Consider the following 11,334-nt stretch of genomic DNA (forward strand, 5'->3'; position numbering starts at 1 on the left):
ATAAAATACATGAGAACTGAAATTTCCCCACTTATTTAAGAAGGGAAACTGTGTGTTCTGTTTATTGCAATAAGTGGACTTTAAAATTTACTCATTATATTTAAAATAGTATTTAACAAAATTATTTACTTAGCTTGTGTGGGCCTGAACTTTGGTGGCTTTTTTCCCCCCTCTCAACTTCAGTAAAACTTGCATGTGGTGCTCTGGATGGAAGTGATTTGTCCCAAGGATTAAGGAAGCTAGTTTGCAAAATGGACTGCAATAAGCTGTGTGCTCTTGTTTTATTTCTATGCCTGCTCATGTGCAAACCCCAGCAGTAATTCCTAGTACACAGTGTAACAAACTCCCTGTGAGGCTGTGCTGTACCTTCCAGAGACTAATCTGTCATCAGCTTCTTCGGGCCGTTTCCCTCCCACATTCAGCTGGCTGCTGCTGTAAGGAGTAGAGCGCTGCCACAGAACACCATGGCAACATACAGGGCCACAACAACGAGTTACCAGAGGACCACATGGTCCAGATTACTGCAACAAAACAGGCACTGCTGGTCCTCAAACAGCACTGCTGGTCTTCAAGCAGTATTGCTGCTTTTCAACTTCCCTCCTGCCACTACCAAGGCATATTCTTTTCTTCCCCCTTTTGTTAGGTTATTTTTCCTCTCCTGTTGAGCACTCCTCCAGACTTTCTCTGGTCCATACTGTGCTTCTCTCCCGTTTCTAGATGATTAACTACAGAGTGTGTGTGGTGCATTTACGTATCTGCATACTTAGGCATCATTTGCCTTCCTGTCCTATTGAAACTGAGCCAAAGCCAGTGAAATCAGTGGTCTGTGTGTAGTAAAAGCTGTAAGCAGCCAGCAGGTGCTTTTTCCTAGAAATGTAACATGGGGAAGGACCTTACTCTGCAGTGGGGGGAAAAAGAGTACAGATGGGTAGTCAGCAGAAACAGGAATGAAGAAAACATTCACCCAGGAAAACAGAAGTGAGGTTACAGGCGCTGGGTCTGTCTAGCCTGGAGAAGAAAAAGGGGGTATCCAGCTGCTGCCTGCAATACCCAGTGGGACATTATGGAGGAAAAGGAGCCAGCCTCTTTTCAGAGGTGCTCAGTGAAAGGATGACAACAGGCAAGCTGCTGCAAGGGAAATACCAAATCACTCAGCCCTGCAGCTGGGGCCCAGGGGTGCAGAACAATCTTCGCACTTTGTGATTTTCAAAATGTGGCTGGAGAAGGCCTTGAGCAATCTGATCAAACCGTGATTTTGCCCTGCTTTGAGCACCCGGTTAGTCTAGAGAGTTCTAGAAGAATTCCTAGTTTATTCAGTGGTCCTAGTCCCCTTCCCACTCCTCAGGCATCACAGAGATGGCAAGTGTCCCGCTGTGCCTTGAGGCTGGCTGGGAGGTTACTCCCTTGCAGAAACAGAAGCAGTTCATGTGTGTAAGAAATTTGAGCAACACAGACAAAAACCATGAAAACACTCAACGTGAACACCAAAACCATGCCTAGCACTTCCTCATAAGGATTTACCTCCAGTACTAAAGTGCAGTGGTGTTGAACTGCTCTAGGAGGCAAGGCTAGAGCAGTATTTTCTGCCTCTGTCTTCCCTTCTTCCCTTTCCCTTCAACAACTATCAGGAACATTAATCACAGCATTATGCACACTGGGATCAAATCCCTACACTGGACAAATGTAGATGTACCCAAAGGCGGGTGAAGTGGCAACCTCACTTTCCTTGGGGCTATTATGTAAAAAACTTATCTGCTTTCTTCTTCACACATTTGGGACTATTAGAAGAAATAAGGACATTCCCAGGAGTACCTTTGGTTTTACTATTATTAAAAAATTATATATATTATAAAAAGAAAAATAATGATTGTCTTCTGCATCACACTACAGAATGAGGTTTTTTTTTACTTTCTATCATATACCTCCAGATTTAAGGGAACATTCTCCCTTTAAAATCTAGACCATCATAAAAATAAGTCAATTATGAATAAAATTAAAAACTTACTCTATGAGACAGCAGAGAACTACACTCATTTCTAAGTTACCTGCCTTTCACATAAAGCACTCTAATCTTCCTTCTTGTCCTGTATGTGCAGAAGATCTACAAAGACCAAATGTTTGAATAAGAAAGGGCAAACAGTCAGCTATCTACAAAAGCCAAAGGTACTCAAGCACTCAGACAACAATAACAAAAATAAACATTTTTAATTGTATTAATTGAAATCTCTAAACTAGAACTCAAGATTGTTAGAGACATGATTTTAAATTTTATTATAGTGTCCTTTACTCATTGAAATGACAAAAAAGCCCCCAGACATCTACTTTCCTTTGCTTCCTGGTATTTACCTGTGAGAAAATTGCGTAATCGTCCAAATTGTACTTCATATTGCTGTGGCTCCGCCAGGCAGGGAGCTGCAGACACCACGTTGGCACAACCAGATTCAGATTGGACTGTGAAATAAAATGAGTAACAATTAAATAGGGATTTAAGGAGTTTTGCATGTGTGTCCAGAAACAAAGCTTCTCGTGAAATCCGAGGTAATGCAGCCATGAGATGACATTTCACCTCTCAAACTGTCCGGGGATGGCATAGTCTGAAGCATCTAAACATGGCATTAAGCACCTAGACAGATCGTGAATGAAACTTAAACTGAAAACTTAAAAAAAGCCAAACAAACCTAAAACTCTCAGCTACTCATCTGCTTCCCCAAGAACATACTTTTAAGTTTTCAAATACAACCTTAAGTTCCCAAGAAATTCAGAGTAACACCATCACAGATCACTTAACAGTTCTACAAAATACTCAGTGGCTTTACTACTCTGCACTCAGAAAAGATGAGGAAAGCAACCTCCAACTTCCACCAAAAAAAAGTTTCTTTTACAGCAGGACCCACCAGTAATCATGGACAGGAGGTCTGCAGTGGCACCGCCCCAGAGTCTCAAATTCCTTGTCCCAGTCATTGTTGCAGCAAATGACAATCATTATCATACACTAGTCTCCAGAGGTGGTGGTGAAAACACACTGAATCTCTAAGCAAACACATAGTAATTTTTAATCAGAAGATGTCCTCCTCCTTGGGGATTTATGGTTATAGGGCAGCTGGTTAAGGTCTCCAGTTATTAAGGTCTCCTGCAATGGTGTTAAAATGATTTTCAGAATCAGTATCAGTGCTGGTAAAAGTGGTTTTGAGCTATTTAGAAAGGGAACTGGCTTCTCCTTCTCCAGCACCAAACCTTTGCTCTCCTGCTGACCTCTCAGAATCCAACAGAGGACTTTGTGCAAGTTTACAGTCACCCACCAACATAACCTCAGCATATACAAGTACTAGTGATTAGAAACACAAGTTACAAAATGATAACCCATATGTTTATTTGTCTGCTCTTCTAAGAGCATGAAAAGGCAAAGAGTTTCACTGGTTTCCTTTCCTACATTTTAAAAAAACTGTAGCTATCCTCCCCTCCACAAAACCTGTTTTCATTACTCTCGCTTCAACTTCTTTCAGTCTCCCCTGCCCCCTCACTGCTTTACATCCTCTCTCTTTGCCTTCCTACTCCCGATTGATCGCTTTTTGTTCCAGCACTTGGCTCATGCACAGAGGTACAACTCTGACAGCCCTGGAAGTCTATAAACAACATCATCAAATGTTCGCATGCTAAAGAGAGATAGGCCAGCCTCCAGCTCATCTCAATGCTGCTAATTAGAAAGAGATCAGCACATGGCGTACAGGCAGCCTGTTGCTATTCTCCCCTTTCTCTTCCACTCTCTCTGGTAAGACACTTTGTCTTCCTGGAGCTTATGGAAATACAGGAGGAATGTTTACCAGCTCCCCAGGGCAAGCTGAATTCACCTTTGGAAGCAGAGGACTGTGCTCATCATCCACTCATGGGAAAGAACAAATACAGATTCCCGCACCAATACCCTGTCTTCTCTCTAATCAGTTTAGAAATAAACAAATACAACCTATTAAAAGATAAGAGATACAGTGCACTTGCTTTCTACAGCCTGGCTGCTTCAGAAACCCAAAGCCGGTAAGAACTTGAGGCTCACATACTGGTATTACTTAATGGCTAAAGTAAAAACCGCTGCTATTTGGAATCGAAATTTAGTGTAATCAATATTCAGCATGAGAAAAGTAGACTGCATGCATACACATACAGGAACTCAACAATGTTTAGTGACAGTTTTCAATGTCACCTATTGTAAAAGCAAAGAAAAATAAAAATATGATGGCCTTTTATTTCCCTGAAATAAAGCAATGAAGGTTTTAGAATCTGGTCAGTTTTCAATCAGTCTGCAAAACTAACATGACTGCAGCAGAAAGTATTTTCAGACTCTGTTTTCAGAGTAAGTATAAGCTGGGATTTTCTTTTTCAACAGTTATTCATGGAACTGCAGTATACTTACTGACAGCTTACTATGAGCATGTTTGACAACCAGTATGCAGCTAAATACATGAGAACAGTCCATTTTCAGTTCTAATGAAAACTGATGACTAAGCTCTGAATCACCAGCCACAAAACCCTTGCACTGGCAGGAGCACACAGACTAGTAAGAAATTTAGTAATAACATTTGGTGGAAGATTAGCAAAAAAGACAAAACCCAATCAGACACTCATTCACACTCTTTCCTGAACCATTTTCTTTCCTGGATGATGCCATATGCAAATGCAAGGGCTTGTAATCCAATTCATCTCTCCTATTTCAGATACTTCTGTGCCTTCCTGGCACGGTTCACCCCAAGTTCTGGTCCCATTTCAACACTGACCCTTCTACCCACCTCTCCCACAAAATCTCCCATCAAAAATAATTTAACATTTTACTTTGGTTTCATTCCTCCCCCATTTCCCCCAGAATTATTTCAGGGAGTTACAACAAACTTCCGATAGTTACTTTGAAAACAGCAAGGAAATGAAAAGTACTAAAACGTAAGTCACTTGTAACAACAAAATATTACCCAATTTCCTTCAAGCCCCTGAGAAAGTCAGCCTAGACATTTAGTTACCAGTCACTCATCTTTGGATTATAACTACGGCAAAATACTCTATAGAGGTGGGAAGAGCTATTTTGGCATCCAATCTTACCTAGTTGCAACCAGAGAGTTATACAGCAACTAATGCTTTGTCAAATCAAGTTGTATCACCAGTAACTAAGGTCTCCATCACTCTTAGCCTGGGATGCTGTCACAATCTAAGCAATTTTGTTTACAAAAGCATTTCCTCCTTGCATTTTCACCCAAAGGTCAGCCCAGTATTTTCTCAGTTTTACAATTAAATTTAATCTTTATAACCTCTACATTGCTTGCATCCTTTCAATATTTGTACAAGCTCAAGCGATAACATAGTTTGCTGTAACAAAAATAATTACAATGAAGACTGTTGCAGACACAATTTGAAAAGCAAGTAGTATATCAGGGTTCCAAAGCCTTTAAGAAAGAGGAAGAAGGGCATGGAGAGAAATAAACTGTCTTACCCGCTGAAGGATTTTTTGTTTGTTTTTTTTTTTTTCCCCAGGACAGAGCAGAGAAAGAAATCAGTCTGTATCACTGCCATGTCATATGCCATAGCCCTCCTGGAGTACAAAAGTACTACAGATTTTCATGCTTCCACTTAATTTCTCATCTAGGTTCTTCTCACCTTCATCCCAAAGCACCACTACTTGCTAGACTTCATGTTCTTTGGGATACAACGTAAGCATCTTCCACTACACTGACATATGCCCTTCCTATACCCCCATTTCAGCTTGCTGTTTCACTGACCAGGAATCTCACATTGTTACACTTTCATACATATTTTTATTGTTCAAAAGTTCCTATCTCACTCCAACTTCACACTGGGAAACTTATTTCAAAAGGAGAGCTGTCCATGTATGCAGACAAATTCACACAGTTACCAATGTACATACTCAAACTTGTCACAACTCTGCAAAGAAGCATGTGTGGAAAACACAACAGCCTTACCTGTGAGATTAGCTGCCATCTCTTCAGCAGTCTGACACAGCCTCAGCCCTTGTTTTAGGGGACCTTCCGAGTCCACATACTGACGGCGCTTGAGGTAGCAGGACACTGCCATCTGAATCTGTTCTGTGCGTACGCGTTTCATGACCTCAAGAGAAAAGAAAGAGATGATGAGGCTCTTGCTGGGTAGGTATATGCCAAAAGAAACATGCTCCATACGCTAAGATAAACTGATAGAAAACAAACAGCTCAGTATTTTCATTGCTGAAGTCAAACAACTTCATTACTGAAATAAGAGAAAAACCTTTCATGCATTTGCCTCTCAGTACTGAGGTGTAACTAAACACTTTGAATCAAATCCCTGAAGATACTTTGCTGCCTCTTTCCACTACTGTCACCAAGGAACCAAAACCACTTTTGAGGATTCTGGACTAAAAGTGCAGTGGTGAGCTGCAGCATTTGTTTTCTGTTAAAAACAGCTGATGAAAAAGGAGTGTTTCTCCTCCTTGCGTTTTTACAGTGGCTGTTTTGGTGTTCAGTCATCTTCTGACTCCTCTGCTTGACCAACCAAAAAACCAACTGCACTTCAGTCAGGTAAATCCCCAGAAAAAAAATAAGTAAACAGAAATTAAAACAAAAGCAGAGCCTTTTGCCTTTTTCACCTGCCCCCATCTATCTAGAATTCCCTCCCATAAAAGTCCTCACAGACACCACTTAGTAGTAGTATCTCAAAACTGAAAGCCCAATGCTTTTAGCCCGTGGCTTGTAATAAAAGAACCTCACCAAGATAAAGGCAATCACTCCCTTGCAATTTGAGTAGTCCCTGACTGCCACCAGTACTTTGCAATAGCCATTGATTTTACACATAGGTTTAGACAACCTAAAAGGCTTTAAATAAAGCATAACTAAGGAATGTTTTTATTCTATCAGAGTAACAGGTAAAGCCTGAATCTACACATTACGGCTCCACTACTAGTGACTTGCATGTGTTCCACAAGTGCACATGCTTTCTGGTTTGAGTAGCTAAATCTGATGAAACACAACTTCTCAGAGACACAGAGAAGGATGCCCTTTTCCTGTTACACAAACTGTATTTCCCACAAAATCACGGCATTAAAAATGATCGCAAATGAAGCCATTTTGAATACCCATGCACACTTTAGTGCTTATCCCAGTTGGTAGAACAATAAGCCCTCTGTGAAGTTCCAAGCAGACAGGGATGCCAAGTTTAAGCAAAAGTTCCTGGAAACAGATACACGACATTGCAAACCCTCATGCTTTTGCAAAAACCTTAAGATTTCCATTTTTTCTCACAGGTGAAATAACTGTGGTGAAGGGGCATCAGCAAAGTGGAGTTTTCAAAGCATTTCCAAAGAGACCTATTAAAATGAGTTTCAACCACAACTTTTTCCACTCCAAAAACAAACCTCTTTTTCATTTTCCTTGCAATTAAACAAATTGCATTCAACTCTTACACTGTCTCAAATACAACACTTCTGCTGGACAAAACTGTAGGGAAGACAGAATTTTAATGAAGATCATGAAGAAAGATGAACACAGGAATGGACCAGCATCTTAGTACCCACCTAGAAAACACCCTTAACTAAGCTTGAGAATGTATTACGTTCCATTTTGCATTTCAGCCAGCAGCATGGACTCACGTGCAAGTGACTTGCCCAGGTTGACCTCTGCATGCACGCTGCTGTACAGTTTAGGTTTGGGTGGCAACATAATTATATTTGAGATGCTTTCATAGATGCATAGGTGATATCTCATAGATTTCAAGTCCAGAAACTGTTTTGGAGAATTTGCATCTAGATTGTTTCATCTGGTTTATAATCCAAAAGAAATTCACTCCCCAAATGGCACAGAACAGATTCATCTAAATGTTTCTGAAGTGGTTTACTCAGTCAGAACTGTGCACATCCATATCAAGTCTGCGGTTTAATTGCAAAGAGAGAGCATTGAGAAATACCCTTGCCCATTCTTTTGTTTTGCTTCAGTTCTGGGATCAGTTTGCACCAGGTTAGATTTGGTGAGTACAGGTAATTCTTCATAAACTCATAATGGATCAGAGAAACCAAAAACTGGCATGTGAAAGATGCAGAACTCCAGAGGGCCCTTTGAAATGACAGTGACAAACAAGAGCAGCATTGAGATCAGCCTTTTTAAGCTGCTGAACAAACAGATGATGAACAGAGAAAATGGTAAATTTTAAATGGTAGGGAAAAAAGCAGTAACCCCAAATTTTAACAGCAGGATCTGACATTTTAGCAGGAAGAGAGAGCAGCCTGTGAAAGGAGCAGTTGCTGGCAGATGATTCAAACCCGAGCTTTTTCAGAGCTTTAGGGATAACAGGGAAGCCCCAATTTCTTCAGCCAAGTCTAGCAAGGTGCCGTCTGCAGCTGCTTTATGCAATCTGTACAGTTTCTTGCTCCCTTCACATACCTTGTGTACTCCTGGCAGTCACAGTAGTGGGTGTTACAAGCAGTATCTCCTTCCCTATTCCCAGGTGACAGAACAGGAACTACCTCACAGGAAATTCATCTTCACCAAGAAACACCCGTTAGCAGCAGACATACCACCACTCCTACTTTCATTTCAGGTACTTGTTTCTTCATTCACTTTGCCTATGTATTTCACCGTGAGCTTCACAAAGAGCAATGTCACAGAGATAGGGAAAACATGCATGAAAAGTGCAAGAGGAGCAAAAGCAGCATTCCTACAAATATTCTTTATCAAGCCCTCAAAATTAGAATATATCATAAAATAAACATAAGGACGGCCTGCCAAAATGCCTTTAGCTGGGTTCAAACTGAGCCAGTTCACAACAGGTCAAAGATGCAGAATTTAAACGCAAAAAAGGACAAGCCTCCAATTAATATAAAACTCTAGCTCTCATCACTGAAGATAATCTCTGAAATACAAAACAAACTGAATCCAGCGTTCCATGTCCATGCCTGCAGAAAGCTTGAAGCAACTGGTCAAAAGTCCCAGATGCTTCATTCTTCTCAAACAGCCAGAGACGACAATAAATACTAATGCTATTAACTATTTTGACTGATAAGCAAAACACTTAAGGGAATAGAGAAGAAAGATCACATCGGGGGTCTGCACAGCTACAATGCAGCATCTTTTGCAGTGTCACAAACTGAAGCACAAGTGAAAAAGGATATTAGGTTAATTTTCTTTTTGAGGAACCAAAACCACTGAAGAAACCCTGAGCAGCGCCTGACCATACACAACACATCACAAGTTCCTCTTTCCTAAAGACACGGGAAATTAGCTGTGGAAATTCATTTCCTGCCTATGCTACACCTCGGGTATAGGTTTAGGAGGACTCCACAGGCTGGAAACATTACCACTGCAGACATACAGAAAAGAACTTGAAAACTAGTCTTGGAAATGCTGTTTTTAAGGACTCTGCATTCCTGTCCTGACACTGGGACAGCAGTGTCTCACTTCCAATAGAGTGAGGAAAGACCAGACAGCATCAGAGAAGAACCAAGGGCAATCTTGAACCAAGCAATCTTGAACCAATAAACCAATAAAACACCATACAGAAGCGCATTTTGAGTATTCTCTCCTGAGAACTGTGTCTCAGGCCTCAGCTGTGGACAGATGGTACTTCACCCTCACCATTACAGGTGAAACTTGGGGTATACTGACAACACTAAATCACGCTGTGACATCAGGTTAATATAAAATATACAAGACTTCAAAATAAATAAGGGTAAACTGACAGGAAGACAACCACGAACCTAGAGCCAAGGGACATCACGCATGCAGCGGCTGCAGTTCAGAAACACAGGCAACCAAACACGACAAGCTGACATGGAGACGCGGTGCGGTGGTGGCAAATAGGAAAAGTGCTACAGATAGCAGGGACCAGGGAGAAGGCTTCTTCCAAAGCAGCGGCATTCACATGCAGAGGCAGAGAGGAAACAGCTGTGATTTTACAAGAGCCTGAATCCATTTGTGTTTGGCCCAGGTCGGGGTTAAGCTTTTCCAATTCCACAACATATTTTCTAACTTCTCCCTGCAGACAGAGCCAAGCAGTGTACTTCACCCATGGGTAAAGCCTTCATCCCCTGCGCTACCCTGGCAGGACGCGCTCCTCCTGCCCGCAGCACCACTGCCTGACCCTGCCTCCTCGGATGCAGCTGCTGGACCAGAAGCTCGGGCCCGGGGACCACCGGCTGGGCAAGGGCCAAGGCCATGGGCCCCGCGGAGCCTCTCGCCCGTCCCAGGGGCGGCCGCTACCGCTGCTGCCGCCGCCCGGTCAGCTCTGCGGATGAGGAGCGGCGGAGGGCTCGTTGAGGGGCCGCGACAGCGAAACTCTTCCCCTATCGGGATGAAAACATGAATTCGGAGAAACAGGGAAAAGGGAAGGGGACGCGCGGTGCGATAAGCAGATGCCAACCAACCCCGTGCACTGCCCAAGGAAAGACGAAGGTATCAAGAGAAAAGCCCATTTCAAGACCCCCGGGGCGCACCGCAGCCGTCCAACCTTGTCCCCACCCGGGGCTGCCCCCAGAGCCGCGCCCCTGCCCAAGGCCTCCTCCCAGGGCCCGCCTGCCTCCCGGGAGCCGCCGGCCGGGCCGGGCCGGGCCGGGCCTGCGGGCCTCCGCCACGAGGCGGTCCGGCGGGACGCCCGGGGCCCGCTCCCGCCGCCAGCCGGCAGGCACTGCCCCCCCCGCCGCTCTCCCTCACCCCGATCCCGCAATGGCCGCGGCCCCGAGCCGGTCCCCGCTGCCCGCCCGCTGCCACTCACTGAGCATCGCAGGCGGCGGCGGCGGCGGGAGGCAGGGTCCGGCGAGACCTGGGGGGCGCTGTCACTGCGCCCAGCGGCGCCAGGCGCTGCCGGCGGGTGCGCCGCCGCCTCCCCTGCGTGCCGGTGGTGGTGGTGGCGCTGGCGCGGCCGGCGGTGCCCGGGGGCCGGCGGCGGCTGTCGGCGGCCGCTCCATGGCTGGCTGACACACGCCGCCGCTGGCGGGCGCGGGGAGGGAGCGGAGCGGAGCGGGACTGAGGCCGCCCCGCGCGCAGGCGCCCTCCAGCCGCCAATGGGTGCGGGCGCCCCACACACCGCCTCCCCCGATCGGCGATCGGCTGTGGCTGCCTGGCGGGGACAGAGGTCAGCGGGGTGGAGGGGAGGGGAGGGGAGGCGAGGCGAGGCGAGGCGAGCGTGTAGCGTGCGCAGCGTGCGCCCGGCGGCGCGGTGAGGGCCGTGCCGTGCCGTGCCGTGCCGTGCCGTGCCGTGCCGTGCCGTGCCGTGCCGTGCCGTGACCTCTGCGAGGGGAAGCCGGGGTCTGGCGTGAGGGAGGGAAGTGTGCGCCGGGGAGGGGGGTGTGTGGGGCCTGCCCCGGCCCGGCCCGGGAGA

At 45.2% G+C, this 11,334-nt stretch overlaps 1 protein-coding gene across 4 annotated transcripts in view; it reads right to left on the reverse strand.

Annotated features, from left to right (window-relative positions):
- LOC133278478 (TAF5-like RNA polymerase II p300/CBP-associated factor-associated factor 65 kDa subunit 5L) overlaps positions 1 to 10,863 on the reverse strand; it is a 50,977-nt gene extending 40,114 nt beyond the window's left edge. For all 4 annotated transcript variants that reach the window (XR_009746570.1, XM_061471283.1, XM_061471287.1 and 1 more), the window contains exons 1-3: positions 10,729 to 10,863; positions 5,958 to 6,102; positions 2,347 to 2,451 (exon numbers count right to left, since the gene is read on the reverse strand). Coding sequence is in view for 3 of the 4 variants with exons in the window: in XM_061471283.1 (XP_061327267.1) it covers positions 2,347 to 2,451; positions 5,958 to 6,099 (247 nt within the window). In the remaining variant the exon portion in view is untranslated. The remainder of the gene's footprint in view (positions 1 to 2,346; positions 2,452 to 5,957; positions 6,103 to 10,728) is intronic.
- Between the last annotated feature and the right edge of the window lie 471 nt (positions 10,864 to 11,334).

Source organism: Pezoporus flaviventris, unplaced genomic scaffold (genome assembly GCF_033815535.1).
Source record: "Pezoporus flaviventris isolate CSIRO_AGI_PZ_B2104156 unplaced genomic scaffold, CSIRO_AGI_Pfla_v1 ptg000066l, whole genome shotgun sequence".
In the NCBI taxonomy this organism is placed as follows: domain Eukaryota; kingdom Metazoa; phylum Chordata; class Aves; order Psittaciformes; family Psittacidae; genus Pezoporus; species Pezoporus flaviventris.